The following is a 15,199-nucleotide window of genomic DNA, read 5'->3' on the forward strand; positions in this document are numbered from 1 at the left end:
TCTGCCTCGTGGAACAAGTTCCTCTTTGCTAGCTGGTGCTTAGCGATAGTCGGCGGGCTAACCGTACTCTGAACAACGGAAGCCCAAGAAACCAGAACATTGGAAAAATATAATCCTGATTAAATCTCAATGAAATCGATTGTCTCTCCCAGTAAAGTTTACTGGATGATTATCATCTCTGCAGAGAATGAAATGAGGATTCCCTGTAAACATGTTGTACAAAGTCCGATGAAGATGATCCGATGGTTGATTAAACAGTTCAAGAAAGAAGAATAACTTCAAGACATCAACTGGATTAATAAGAACAGTCAACACTGTTGTTGATGCTTTAGTGCAAAACGATGTAATACATTAAATTTGACGTATGGAAACAAAATATTTATTTTGAACAAAATGAGTGAAAATTATAAAGCAAAAAATAAAGAAAAGCATCAAAGTTTAAAGTTCGTGAAGCACAAAGACTCTCAGTTCAGAATTGATGCTCTGTGGTTACAGATGTGATGATGTCATCATAGTCATCAGCCAATCCCTGCTCAGCATGTGAGGGCTGAGTCATCACCATGGAGACAGACGGGTCACTTCCTGCAGACAGAACAGTTTAGACAGAAACTGAAGATGATTGATCAAATGTGATTGATTGATTTCTGTTACCTGAGGCTCTTTGTGGACATAAAGACACCAGAAGGAGAGTGGAGATGATGAACGGACTGATCACCACCAGGTGGAAACACACTCTCAACACAAGAGGAGGAGGAGCTGAGGCAGGGGGCGGGGCTTCTGTGGTTTTGGGTTTCTCTGTAGAGAGAATCCCACCTGGTCAGGTGACTAATGGAGGAAATCCATGGTGAGATGACAGTGAAGCTCCTCACCTGAGACAGAGATCCAGCTGGATGGAGACTCTCCATGATCCCTGATGTGACACTTGTAGAGACCTTCATCAGACCTGGAAACATGCTGGAGGGTCATGTGACCTGTAGGCTCAGTCCTGATGAGGGAGCCATCTTTATAGAAAGCAGCTGAGGGGTTGGAGGGAGGGGTCTTTGATTGACAGCTCAGAGTGAGGTCATGACCCTCCATCACAGGGAGGACAGGACTCTGCAGGATCACTGATCCACCTCAACACAGAGACAAAGCATTTCATCCATCTGCACACAGCTGCAGCAACACTAACTCCACAGTCTGATCTTACCAGAGACACTGATGTTAACCACCATGCTGCTGGCTCCTCCCCCTCTGGACTCACACCAGTAAACTCCACTGTCCCATGGAACCAGATAATTGTTCTTACAAGAAGAATTATCTGGTATTCCTTGTCCAGATCCACACTGAGTCCTGGTTCCTCTGCTGGTGTTCCTCCTCAGAGTCCATCCTCCAGAGCTGTCGTCCTCACAGTTCAGAATCACTGATTCTCCTTTAAAGAACTGAGATCTGCTGGGACTCACAGTCACACCAACTACAACAACAAAGTAAAGACACACAGAGTGTTGCTGCTTTCTTGGACACAAACACAGAGAGTCCGACTGACTGAGGAAGTGGACTAACTTTGGTTTGTTGTGCAGCACAGCAGGGAGCTCAGAGCTGCAGAGAAATGACACTCAGCTTAGTTGGAGCTTTGATGAACGCTCTGCTGTGGGAAGCAGCATCTGTCAACGTTTACACACCAACACACATCCAGCAGACGGGACTCACCCAGCAGCATCTGGACAGATGTTCCCTCCATTCTTCAGACCAACAGCAGTTTGACAGACAGAAACATCAATCCGCTTCTTCTTTTAGGATGATTGTCTGTGTGACTGTTCACTTTTCTCTGCAGCATCAACCAGGAAACTCTCAGACAGGAAGAGACCAGACCAACCACAAACACGGTGGTCGCAGGAGAAAAATACTCTGACATCTATCTCTCTATTCTGTCACTTTCCTTCCTTCACTGTGTTTAACAATATCAAAAACACATATTTAGATTTCTTTATGTACGATTAACATCATCTCCGCTAGAATGTTGTCAGTCTTTCGTCAGGAGAAAATAACAAAACTGCTTTACTGTATATCTATGGAAGCTTTCACCTGCTCCTGGTCTGTTACGGGTGGGGCTCCACTCCTGGGGCTTTCACAGTAGTTCTGAGTCTTGATGTCAATCTGCTGATGACACTTTGAGACTCACCAAGTTCACCTGCAACCCAGTGAACATTTGAATGTGGCCCCATATGGTTTATCTCTGGGCTGAATTGGTGGGCCCCTGGTGGGTTTGTCCGCGGGTTCCATTGTGGCCCACCTGTGTCTGACCACACTGGCTTAGGTGGGGACTCAGTGGTCTGGGTCCATACGCTAACCAGCCGCCCAGCAGAAAGTGTAGTGAGCTAACAAGCTCCCTGGTGGACAGCATAGCGAGTTAGCCAGCTCCACTGCTGAGCGCACCAGACTACTGAGTGTCCACTCAAGCCAGTGAGGGCAAACACAGCTGAGGTCACCATGGAACCCGGAGACACACCCACCTGGGGCCAACCAATTCAACCCAAAGGTTAACCATATGGGGACCACATTCAAATGTTCACTGGGTAACAACTGACCATCTACTACAACCAAAGCTGGACAAGTGTACAGTCCACCAGTTCCATGGCCAAACTGACAAGGTAGTAGAACTCTCTCTTAGGTCGTGAACCGAATCTCGTGGTCTGTGAGATAAGTCTTATTTGTCAGGACTTAAGTCTTGTGGGTCAGGACTCATGTCTCTTGGGTCAGGACTCATGTCTCTTGGGTCAGGACTCATGTCTCTTGGGTCAGGAATCGTGTCTCTTGGGTCAGGACTCGTGTCTTGTGGGTCAGGACTCATGTCTCTTGGGTCAGGACTCGTGTCTTGTGGGTCGCGACTGGAAACCTTTGGGTTGTGACTGTAAACTTTTGGGTCGCAATTTAAGTCTTGTGGGTCAGGAGTCAAGTCTCATGGACCACGACTCAACCATCATAGATCGCAACTCAAGTCTCGTTAGTTGTGACTCAGTTCTTGTAGGCCACATGAGCCGGCTCACCAAAGTTTCAATTCCAGTTTTCTGTCATAAATTGCGAGTGTTGCAGAGTCAACAACTTTCTTGATGTATATAGTATTTTCTAGGCCCCTCTTGAGACTTATTTTCTCCAAAACAGCAACTCTACAGATTGATCTGATCTGGTTGTTTGGAGACATTTTTAAAAGCATGTTCTGTTTAACCAATTTTCTCTCATTCAGTGGGAGCAGCTATGAGGCTGTTGACTCTGCAACACTCGCCAAACTACACAAAATATGTTGCTAGACTTGTTATCACCATCGTTATAAAGTAAACTATAAGCATTAGAGGGACCGGAAACTGAATTAGCTATAGGAAAAGGAACATCCATAAAGCAGAGCAGGTGGGACTGGTAGTCCCCAGGAGTCGCAGAGACACAAACGTGTGATTTTGGCTCAGCGGTTTACCAGCAGGGCTGGTACTATGAAATGCCCTGAACTACTTCAGGTGGCTCGCCTTAAGTCTTGCGGGTCACGACTCATGTCTTGTGGGTTGCATGCGACTCATGACGGAAGTCAGCACTCAGAGTCACTCCGCCCACATATCCGGTCATTTTAACAACAAAACTCTCTACTGAGAGATACAGGATTATTATTATGGGACCAAATGAATCCATCATGTCAGAAGGCGCTCCTACGCTCAATTTATGACAGAAATTGAAATTTAAACTTTCCTCGCATGGCCCACAATAACTGAGTCACAACTAACAAGACTTGAGTTGCGACCCACGGTGGTTGAGTCGTGGCCCATGAGACTTAAATGGTGGCCCACAAGTCTTGAGTTGCAACCCAAAGGTTTCCAGTTGCGACCCACAAAACATGAGTCCTGACCCACAAGACTTGAGTCACGACCTATAAGACTTTACATGTGGCCCCACAAGATTTGAGTCACAGCTCACAAAACTTGAGTCACAGCGCACGAGATTCGAGTCGTGGCTCATGAGACTTAAGTTGGGCCTCACTGGACTTATGTCACGACCAACAAGATCTAACTCGCACCTCATGAAACTTGAGTTGCAGCTCATGAGACTTGAGTTGCAAACCACAAGACATGAGTCCTGAACCAAGAGACATGAGTCCTGACCCAAGAGACACGAGTCCTGACCCAAGAGACACGAGTCCTGACTCCAAGAGACATGAGTCCTGACCCAAGAGACACGAGTCCTGACCCAAGAGACACGAGTCCTGACCCAAGAGACACGAGTCCTGACCCAAGAGACATGAGTCCTGACCCACAAGACTTAAGTCCTGACAAATAAGACTTAACTCACAGACCACGAGATTCGGTTCACGACCTAAGAGAGAGTTCTACTACCTTGTCAGTTTGGCCATGGAACTGGTGGACTGTACACTTGTCCAGCTTTGGTTATAGAAGATGGTCAGTTGTTACCCAGTGAACATTTGAATGTGGGCCCCATATGGTTAACCTTTGGGTTGAATTGGTTGGCCCCAGGTGGGTGTGTCTCCGGGTTCCATGGTGACCTCAGCTGTGTTTGCCCTCACTATCTTGATTGGACACTCAGTGGTCTGGTGCGCTCAGCAGTGGAGCTCGCTAACTCGCTATGCTGTCCACCAGGGAGCTTGTTAGCTCACTACACTTTCTGCTGGGCGGCTGCTTAGTCTATGGACCCAGACCACTGAGTCCCCACCTCAGCCAGTGTGGTCAGACACAGGTGGGGCCACAATGGAACCCGCGGACTAACCCACCAGGGGCCCACCAATTCAGCCCAGAGATAAACCATAAGGGGCCACAGTCAAATGTTCACTGGGTTGCAGGTGAACTCGGTGAGTCTCAAAGTGTCATCAGCAGATTGACATCAAGATTCAGAACTACTGTGAAAGCCCCAGGAGTGGAGCCCCACCCGTAACAGACCAGGAGCAGGTGAAAGCTTCCATAGATATACAGTAAAGCAGTTTTGTTATTTTCTCCTGACGAAAGACTGACAACATTCTAGTGGAGATGATGCTAATGGTACATAAAGAAATCTAAATATGTGTTATTGATATTGTTAAACACAGTGAAGGAAGGAAAGTGACAGAATAGAGAGATAGATGTCAGAGTATTTTTCTCCTACGACCACCGTGTTTGTGGTTGGTCTGGTCTCTTCCTGTCTGAGAGTTTCCTGGTTGATGCTGCAGAGAAAAGTGAACAGTCACACAGACAATCATCCTAAAAGAAGAAGCGGATTGATGTTTCTGTCTGTCAAACTGCTGTTGGTCTGAAGAATGGAGGGAACATCTGTCCAGATGCTGCTGGGTGAGTCCCGTCTGCTGGATGTGTGTTGGTGTGTAAACGTTGACAGATGCTGCTTCCCACAGCAGAGCGTTCATCAAAGCTCCAACTAAGCTGAGTGTCATTTCTCTGCAGCTCTGAGCTCCCTGCTGTGCTGCACAACAAACCAAAGTTAGTCCACTTCCTCAGTCAGTCGGACTCTCTGTGTTTGTGTCCAAGAAAGCAGCAACACTCTGTGTGTCTTTACTTTGTTGTTGTAGTTGGTGTGACTGTGAGTCCCAGCAGATCTCAGTTCTTTGAAGGAGAATCAGTGATTCTGAACTGTGAGGACGACAGCTCTGCAGGATGGACTCTGAGGAGAAACACCTCAGGAGGAACCAGGACTCGGTGTGGATCTGTGTGGGGATCAGCAGATGGTTTGTCCTGTAAGATTGGCTACGTGTACAAAGAAGACAGTGGTGTGTACTGGTGTGAGTCCAGAGGGGGAGGAGCCAGCAGCATGGTGGTTAACATCAGTGTCTCTGGTAAGATCAGACTGTGGAGTTAGTGTTGCTGCAGCTGTGTGCAGATGGATGAAATGCTTTGTCTCTGTGTTGAGGTGGATCAGTGATCCTGCAGAGTCCTGTCCTCCCTGTGATGGAGGGTCATGACCTCACTCTGAGCTGTCAATCAAAGACCCCTCCCTCCAACCCCTCAGCTGCTTTCTATAAAGATGGCTCCCTCATCAGGACTGAGCCTACAGGTCACATGACCCTCCAGCATGTTTCCAGGTCTGATGAAGGTCTCTACAAGTGTCACATCAGGGATCATGGAGAGTCTCCATCCAGCTGGATCTCTGTCTCAGGTGAGGAGCTTCACTGTCATCTCACCATGGATTTCCTCCATGCAGTCACATGACCAGGTGGGATTCTCTCTGCAGAGAGACCCACAGAAGCCCCGCCCCCTGCCTCAGCTCCTCTTCCTCTTGTGTTGAGAGTGTGTCTCCACCTGGTGGTGATCAGTCCGTTCATCATCTCCACTCTCCTTCTGGTGTCTTTATGTCCACAAAGAGCCTCAGGTAACAGAAATCAATCAATCACATTTGATCAATCATCTTCAGTTTCTGTCTAAACTGTTCTGTCTGCAGGAAGTGACCCGTCTGTCTCCATGGTGATGACCCAGCACTCACATGCTGAGCAGGGATTGGCTGATGACTACGATGACATCATCACATCTGGAACCACAGAGCATCAATTCTGAACTGAGAATCTCTCTTTGTGTCAGAATCTTGAAATATTTATGAATAAAATGTTTTGATATCTTAAACTCCATTCATGTTTAATATAAAAAAAACATCAACAATATAAAGAGTTTCTATGAAGGTTCTCATTCATTCAGGTGATGAAGTCTAGAAATTGAGTCGAGGAATCTGGACTTAATGTTGTCTGATGGGAAAAGTTTTGTTAAACATCCGAATCGCTTCATTAGTCTGAATGTAAATTATGTTAAAGGAGCTTCTGAGTTTTTTCAGAGTATCTAGTTTATGAGTCTTCTTAACACTCATCCTCCTGTAACCAGTGACAGTCAGTTCTCCTTGATTGAGGCCAGTTTTTCAGTGTGAGATAAAAAAAAAGTCTGCATCCAATGCATCTCTAAAAATACTTAACTGAGTCAGTGATCGCGTCATTTAGGGATTTTCAGGTCAGAAAATCATAACTTTTCTTGCTGAGCAGTTGGATAAATTTTTTTATGTAGTGATAATATAAACAGTCGATCTTATCTCTATACTGAGGTGGTCTGAGGGGTGAACTGTGCTCCTGTGGACAAACTATTGTGTTATAATAATAATAATGCCATTTTATTTTAAGGGTCACACTTACTGTCAATGTACAAATAAACCAAAATGATTTGCTGCTGTCAGTGTGGCTCCCTCTAGTGGCCGAAAAGAGAATCACACAGAATGTTTCAAAAACAAAAATGAGAAAAAACTTTCTTTTTCGGGACTTTTTTAAAAATATTTTTAAATAGTATTACACAATTATTCATAAACAGTTCTAAAAATGACTCCAAAACGTTCTTGAAACAAAACTTCAGAATTTTATGTGATGAATTCACTTATAATCAGGTATAAAAGAGCGGAAAATAATTAAATATAGAAAAAAAGTGTAAATTATTAAGTAATGTATAAAGAACATATTTAAATGGTCAGTAAAGTTTGTAGGTTATTAATCATAAATAAATATGAAATACATTAAAATCTCCATATATAAATACATGAGGACCTTCTCATTGTTCTGCCTCTTTTCTCAGTGTTTTGACTCTCAGATCAGGTCAGAATATCTCAGCTCTCCTCTTCCTCCTGGAGCTTCCTCCTCTCCGTCATCCCTCTCTCTATCTTCACCGGCATGCTGGACTTCCTGGATTTCTTCTTCGGTAGAGGTCCAGCTGACCGCTGGCCGCTCAGGCTGCAGGAGAAGTCTGACAGCAGCTGACCAAAGGAGGAGCAGGAGGGAGGGGAGTCCAGAGGAGGAGTCTGTGGTCGATTCAGGACGAAGACCTGGTTATTGTCTGCAGTGATGTCACAGTTGGCCTCAAACCTGCTCCTGATTGGAGCTTTTTTCATGGTCGCTGCATTGAAACCACTAAACCACGAGAGTTTCCTGAAGCGTCTGTCTCTGAGCAGACGCCGTTCCTGGAAGTTCTTCATCGAGTCGTGACTCGGAGGGTCGCCGTGCACGTCTCTGTGGGCGCCGGTGTGCAGTCGCGGGTTCGGGTTGGAGCTGTGTCGGTTCCGGCTCCGCAGCGAGCTGAAGACCATGGTGCAGCCTGCGACGGTGCAGCGGTGTTTGATCTTCAGGTGGACGGCGTTGTAGTGGATCTTCAGAGTTCCTGTGCAGACACAGATGACGGTGAACTGGTTTGGTACAGGCGTGTTCTATTCCACACGTCTTTATTGATGGTAAACAGTCACATCTCTGCAGATCATTTCATTCTGTAGCAGCAGTTCTGCATCCTGAGGTTTAAACTCCTGTTGGGTCAACCTAGAGCGATCTGCAGGACAAATGATGATTGTCTTTTCTTTGACATTGATATGGCGGCATCACACTGAAAGTGTCTCCTTTACTGTGAGATGGTTGTAAAGTATAAGCTTTTCATGATGCCTCATATCATCAGCAAACAACCACTAACTGATGAATCAGAAGACATTTAGATAGAAAAAAGTCTTAACTTTAGATCATTAAGATTTTTAGGGCAAAGTTCTGTTGAATGTGGGTTTGAAGATGGTCTGAAAGTTCATTGTTTCTGCAGCAGCTGCTTCCATCCTATAAACAGACTTTGATCGACCACAAATGTAGATTAGCTCAGTACTAATATGAGTTACATAGACTCTAGCGAAGAGGAAATTGAGGACAAAATTTCGGGAAGTAGAATCTGTTTTAAAAGTAAAAGGTTTAAAGAGGATGTCAGAGCGGAAGCGGATCAGAACAAATCCAATTGATTTAGAAACGGGAAAGTTTTGACACTGGAGATGTCACTGGCAAAATCTACATCTGACACAGAGAGAAACGACTTTTCATTTCGTAGTTTTTTGCACAGTTATTTTACTTTACTTTTATTTGGTTCACTTTACTTTACTTTACTTTACTTTATTAAAGAGTTCCTTGAGTTTACTTCAGAATCCACAGGAATAGGGTTGATCGCATGGACGGTTGAGGAGTGACGGTAGTTTAAAGAACATCAGCTCAGCACCCAAAGCTCCGGTGTTTTCTGGTCCTTCCTACCTTTATCGTAGAAACTCTTCCCACAAAATCCACAGTGGACTCGGCCCTTCCGACCTCCGGCAGGGAAAGGAGGAGAGAAGGAACAGAGGGAGGTCGGGAGAGGATGCAGTTGAGAGGATAAAAACTTCACAGGATGAAGCGATGAAGAAGAGGAAGAACGAGATGAAGGACAGAAGGAGGAGGAGAAGGATGGGAGAGGTTGAAGAGGAGAGGAAGACTTCTGCAGAGGAGAGGACGGTGAAGAGGGCACGGACGGACTGAAGGACGAGCGGGTCAGTGATGGGATCAGTGCCGGAGTAAAAGGAGAAGTGGCGTCATGTTCAGGCGCTCCCCTCTGAAGGAGGAGCTCCTGCTCTCTGGGGGAGGGCCACAGCGTTTGGGGTCGTCTCAGGTCGTCGGGGTCGGCTTTGATTTTTAACGTTTGATGAAGCGTCGGATCACGATCGGGTTTGAGTCTTGCTGCTTCCTGCTTGTTCTCAGCCGGTTTTGTGGTGAAGGGGTCTAGAACGACCTTTGAGAGGTTCCTGAAGGGAAGTCGCTCCTGATCACAAACAGAAGAAGAAGAAGAAAAACAGAGAATCACCAGAAGGAAAATCTTTAACTCTTCAGAACAAGTTAGTGATGATTCGAGCTGAAGACCAGCAGATATGAGACGGGAGGCGTCTCTGGACACACATCGTTTGGAATGTCACAAAGGTGTCGTATTCCAGTCAGTTTGTTGGTTTTAGTTGTTTTGGATGTTATGTTGTTGAGAACACAAAGATGTTTGATCACGGGGCAAACATGTCCCCTATGTAGGAAGAGTGGTCCAAGTCTAAGCCCCTGATGGTTTCTGTTATGAACGAGGTTTTAAGGTAGAGGTCTCAGACTCCAGAGACTCTTCCTCCTCCAACGCAATCTCAATCCAAACCCGTCATACTTGGACGTTGGTTCAGGGGTCCCCAACCTCGGGGCCATGAACCAGTAGTGGTCAGAGGGCCGATTGGTACTGGGCCACCGACCCTAACCAGGGGTCCCCAACCTCTGAGCCGCAGTAAACCTGTACTGGTCACTTGAAGATTCATGGGAAAAACCTGTGCTAAGATCTCAGCGATGTGGGAGGGGTCCATCACAGCAAACAGCCACAGTAAACACTGATACTGATTCATGTCCAAACCTTCAAACAGGAAGGCCCTCGAGTCACCTTTTCTCAGAAGTGTTTCCTGTAGAGTCTGAACAAGTCAACATAGTCGGACCAAGTCTGACTACCAACTGTTTGGTTGACAGTCTTTGTACCTTTGGGTAAGACACCTGTCCCAGCCCCACAATGCCCTCTAGCTGTGAAGATTATCTATGATTCTGTGGAGGAAAGCATCTGCTGAGTACTGAATGTAAAAATGATGGATGTACAGATTACAAATACTGGAAAATCGTCCAACGAGATAGTCTTCAGCATCCCTACAACCCTGAAAGGAATGAAGCGGATCTAGAAGACGGACAGACCAGGTCAAATGTCTTAGACCAGGTTCTGGATTAACTCTCATCAAGAACACCAAAGTAAGATTGTTTTAGCAACTAGATCCTCATCCTGTCAGACTTCTGCACAAGATAAAGACGTAAAACCTTTGAGGTGAGACGCTGGTCAAAAGTCAAACTGATGTTCTCAGAAGTTCACCTTCATAGAAGCTCCTGAACTGCAGGGATCTGACTGTAGGGAGTGGAACGGCAGCAGTGAAGACAGTCCGGGAACGTTCTCCAAGTAGTTGTTGTTGTCCTCCAGCAGACCTGAAGGTTCCTGAGTGTTCTTGATCCGGACCAGCGCCATCTCTGGGCTCCTCAGGTCCTGCTGGCAGCTCTTTGGAGCAGGTTTGGTTTCTGGACCAAAGGTTCGGTCGGTGGCGTCCAGACCCTGAGGCGTCATCATCTCAACGATGGGCCGGGTCTCGCCGAAACGAAGGAACTGTTTGAAGAGAAGCAGCTCTTCTTCAGGGGTCACCATGACCCAACGGTCCAGAACGCTCCCGCCGGGACCCTGAGGGAGAAGCAGCTCTTCACTTTCACCGTTAGAACTTTGACAACGAGGGTTCATCTGATGAGTTTATGACCATCTCTATGGGGTCAAATCAGGATCAGGTCAACAGAAAAACAGATTGAAAACTTTAAAAATAGACGTAACTGAAAAGAAATGCTGAAAATTTGAAAACAAAATATTGTAAGTTTGAAAAAAAAATTGAAAAATGTTTAGAAAAAAAAATGAAAACGTGCAATAAAAAAATGAAAAAAAGTAAATAAAGAAATGGAAAATTAAAAAAAGGAAACTTAAAACAAAATGTTTTAAAAATTTGAAAAAAAGAAAGAAATTAATTTTAAAAAAAGTCAAGTAGCCATGAAAAATTAGGATCAGATCTGCAGCGAAAATCAGAATTAAAACTGTAAACTGAAGATTGAAAGTGAAAATTCAGAAAGCAAAAAAAAAGATAAAATTCAAAACAGCAGCTGTTACTAATGGATACAATATTTTGCAATTGGTAATTTTTACATTTATAATTTTTTATTCAAGTTTTTGGTATTTTTTTCAAAATTTTTTTTTTATTTTCAAGATTAATTTCAAGTTTTCAGTTTTGGTTCATTTTTTATTTCAAAACATTTTTTTTTTTTTTTACAATTCTTTTTTTTCAAATTTTAATTTTTTTCTAATTTCCACGGTCTTGTTTTATACTTTTTTAATTTTTTTCAGTTACAATGTCTACTTTTCATGTTTTATCTGTTTTTAAATTCACTTTAAGCTGATCCTGATCTGACCGCATACATCTCCCCCCAAACAGCAGACTCAGTACCAGAACCACGGTTTCAGATGTCCAGGTGAGCTCACCTGCAGCATGTATCCTCTCACATAATCCCCCAGACTCCAACCCAGAGAGTTCAGGATGTTGGAGACCTGGAAGGACAAAGACTCTCAAAGTTCTGCTGTGTCTTCTGCCGGGTCATGTTCCGCTCACGCACCTGATCCGGAGTCAAGACGCTGAAGAGCCGGTCCAGTAAGATCTTCAGTCGTACGGGTACGGCCTGAGCCCGGTACAGAACCAGAGCCCCCAGGTCAAACACCAGTCCAGGTAGAACCACCTCTACTGGGCCAGAGGTGGGCGGGGCCGGGAGCTTCTCCAGACCTGGAGAGGAACATGGAGGTAAGGTTCAGAAACCGTCTGTGGTTCCTCGGTTAGACTCTGAACTCAACAGTCGGTTTAGTTTTAGTCATAATTTAACATGAACGTTTCAAAAAGGTTTTTAGATTTGACATTTTTAGATTAAGACAAACATATTAAAAGTTATGACAAAAATGTGAAACCAGTTGGAATAAATTCTTGGAATTTTGTGTACAGTTTGGTTTTTATTAAAGTAAAACTTACATTAAATAGATTCAAACATCTGTTTTAATTTAGAAGAGAACAGATGTTTACTGCGAAGATTTGTTGGATGAAGCTGGAGTGCAGGTGTTTGTCCAGGTGTTCTCAGTGAGATGATGACAGCAACACCTGACTTCTTGTCCCCATGGTGACCACACACACCTGCTCCGTTACAAACACACACCTGTTTTACAAACACACTTCTTTCACAGACACACCTGTTTCACAAACACACCTGTTTCACAAACACACTTCTTTCACAAACACACCTGTTTCACAGACACATCTGTTTTACAAACACACCTGTTTCACAGACACACCTGTTTTTCAGACACACCTGTTTTTCAGACACACCTCTTTCACAAACACACCTGTTTTGCTATAAGTTAAATTGTATTAAAGTTAGCTTCCATAGAAATACTGTATTAATCCAAGTTTTTTTTTTTTGCTATTATTTTGTGGATAACATTAAACTTCATCCGTCTACTTCCTGTTTCCGCTCGGACATGTTTCATGTATGAAGAGCAAGTTTGATCAAAAATGATGAAACTTCTGATGACTTTAAGACTCAAACTTCCTGATTGGAGGAAAACGTTCCAGAAACCCTGTGACTGATCAGAGATGAAACTCATCAATCATTAGTGTTATTTTACCGTGTGCGACCCATCCGTGACCGCAGAGGTCACATGACCGGATCTGGACACTTCCCGGTGTGAAGGCGGGACAGCTGCAGGCGAAGGCGGAGCATCGGACCGTCGGGCAGAAGAGAGGCCAGCTCCGCCCACACTGAGATGAAGATTAGCCGATAATATAATCTGCAGATTTCAGATTATCGTCCACTTTGAATGTGAAGCAGAAACTTCAGTACCTGATCCTGGAGCGCCGTCATCCTCATGACCTGCAGACACCAGACAGTTTACGTCCACAGAAATCTGTCTTATTATTTAATTATTATTTTTAAAGTACTTTTGTTTGTGTCTTTTTATTTAATCAAAGCCTGAATTATTAAGAAAAGAAGCTAATTTAATTAAAATAGAAAAATGTATTTTTTTTCTGTGATTCTTTCAAATGTGACAAAATAAATTAAATCTGATGAATTTGCTCTCAGACAGATTTAATAGATTTGATTCATCCTCTGATCATCTTTGTTTTACTTTAGAATAAACTGTTTTAAGCCATTTTTTGCAAAAATATATAATAAAATAAAATAAATGATATTTTTTTCCATCAGCAAAATATAATCACAGTTAGAAATATTTGTTTTTATCCACAAAATTTTCAAAATACATAAAAAAATATATTCACTTTATTGGACTCCACTTAGAGTTCAGATTTAAATCGAATAAAGACATAAACCAACACTCACCTGATAAATCTTCACAGAGTAAAACCGATCTTTTTCTCTTCTGTTTAATCCTAGCTTTTATTTTATAAACTTTTTCTTTTTTCACGCGCTCTCCTCTTCCGTCTTCATCATTTCTGCAGAGAATCCCTCCGTCCTCCTCCTCCTCTTCATCTCCGGAGTCCTAAACTCCTCTTCCTCCTTTTTAACTGAACATAGACAGATCTCTTCATCCTTTGACTCCTCCTCCTCCTCTCCGCCTGGAGGAGACAAGAAGGAAATCTTCACTGATTTGACTCAGTTTCTGATTTTTTGTGTCATTAATTTCAATATTTAATCTTTTTTTTAATATGTCACTTAAAGCAAGAGCATAAAAAACAAATTTCTGTTTCTGTCAGGTTCAGATTTTCAGAGTAGAAGTTTTATAACTGAGTTTCTAGGAAGAAGATTTCAAAATAAATTTCCATTTCCTGTAATATATTGCGTCCACAAACTGAAGTAACTCATATTTACTTGTATCGTCTTTTAATACTTTCCTTTAAGACTTAAAGCGTTTTACAGTCAGTCGGCTGAACACCAGAAACCCACCAGGAGAGGTTCAGTCTTTAAACTCTTCAAGGGTGCAGCAGGAGTTAAACCTGCAGCCTTCTCTCCCTCTACACCACAGCTCACCCGATAGAAACCTCGACTGGTTTTATAATAAAAGAAATAAAATATTCTATTATATTTTATTATATTTTCTTCTAGTTTATTTTTATTCTATTTTATTCTTTTCGATTCTATTTCATTTCATTCTATTTTATTTTATTCAATTTTGTTCTGTTTTTATCTATTTTCTTCTATTATATTGTTCTAGTATATTCTATTCTTATTTAGTTTAGTTTTCATTTTGTTTCTTTTTTTAACGTATTGTTGTTTTTTAATTATTTGTTTTCCTTTTTTCATTCTGACCTTTAATGAGTTTTTATTAGAGTGGAGTGATGTCTTGAAGTGATTTGACCTTCAGGGCCACCGTAGCTCTTTTCTCAGTTTTCATTTCTCCATCACTGGAACTGTTCCTCCATGTTCCTCCAGTTCTGGTTCTGTATGAGGATCCGGGTTCTGTGGTCTTCATGTCCCATCAGTCCAGGTTCTGTTTCCTGTTCTGTGACTCAGATCTTCCTTCCTTTCTGGTTTTATTCCTGATTTTTTAAGATCTTTTATGGTTTTTCCTCCACTGAACGTTGATCGTCTTTGGTTTCCTGTTTGATTTAAAAACATCTTTCTGGGGATCAGAGCCAGTTTCTCTCTCCGGGGGTCGTGACGACCTGGAAAGCGTTTCCTGGCGGCGAGGTGTGGGCGCTCGCTCGGTGAAGGTGGGGCTGTTGGACAGGCTGCGGGTCCGTGGGGACCGGCGGACCTCTTTCCCGTTTTGATGTGGTACTAATTAGAAGATCGTGC

General features: G+C 43.4%; 3 protein-coding genes across 3 annotated transcripts; 1 reads left to right on the forward strand and 2 right to left on the reverse strand.

Moving 5' to 3' along the window:
- Positions 1–454: 454 nt before the first annotated feature.
- Positions 455–1,829, reverse strand: LOC112156359 (protein turtle-like). Its single transcript, XM_024288611.2, has 5 exons — positions 1,690–1,829; positions 1,543–1,578; positions 1,190–1,453; positions 870–1,115; positions 455–582 (listed from the first exon to the last, which is right to left on the reverse strand). The coding sequence occupies exons 1-5, from the start codon at positions 1,718–1,720 to the stop codon at positions 470–472; spliced, it is 690 nt and encodes a 229-aa protein (XP_024144379.1). The 5' UTR covers positions 1,721–1,829; the 3' UTR covers positions 455–469.
- Positions 1,830–5,157: 3,328 nt separating this feature from the next.
- Positions 5,158–6,521, forward strand: LOC112155810 (protein turtle-like). Its single transcript, XM_024287761.2, has 6 exons — positions 5,158–5,297; positions 5,409–5,444; positions 5,534–5,797; positions 5,872–6,117; positions 6,193–6,330; positions 6,400–6,521. The coding sequence occupies exons 1-6, from the start codon at positions 5,267–5,269 to the stop codon at positions 6,510–6,512; spliced, it is 828 nt and encodes a 275-aa protein (XP_024143529.1). The 5' UTR covers positions 5,158–5,266; the 3' UTR covers positions 6,513–6,521.
- An 876-nt stretch (positions 6,522–7,397) lies between these two features.
- On the reverse strand, positions 7,398–14,016 carry LOC112155794 (zinc finger protein basonuclin-1). Its single transcript, XM_024287733.2, has 8 exons — positions 13,784–14,016; positions 13,286–13,315; positions 13,071–13,203; positions 12,017–12,180; positions 11,886–11,951; positions 10,689–11,045; positions 9,035–9,575; positions 7,398–8,141 (listed from the first exon to the last, which is right to left on the reverse strand). Exons 2-8 carry the CDS (start codon positions 13,310–13,312, stop codon positions 7,594–7,596), a joined length of 1,836 nt encoding a protein of 611 aa, XP_024143501.1. The 5' UTR covers positions 13,313–13,315; positions 13,784–14,016; the 3' UTR covers positions 7,398–7,593.
- Positions 14,017–15,199: the final 1,183 nt, after the last annotated feature.

The sequence above is a fragment of the Oryzias melastigma genome, linkage group LG18, assembly GCF_002922805.2.
Source record: "Oryzias melastigma strain HK-1 linkage group LG18, ASM292280v2, whole genome shotgun sequence".
In the NCBI taxonomy this organism is placed as follows: Eukaryota; Metazoa; Chordata; class Actinopteri; order Beloniformes; family Adrianichthyidae; genus Oryzias; species Oryzias melastigma.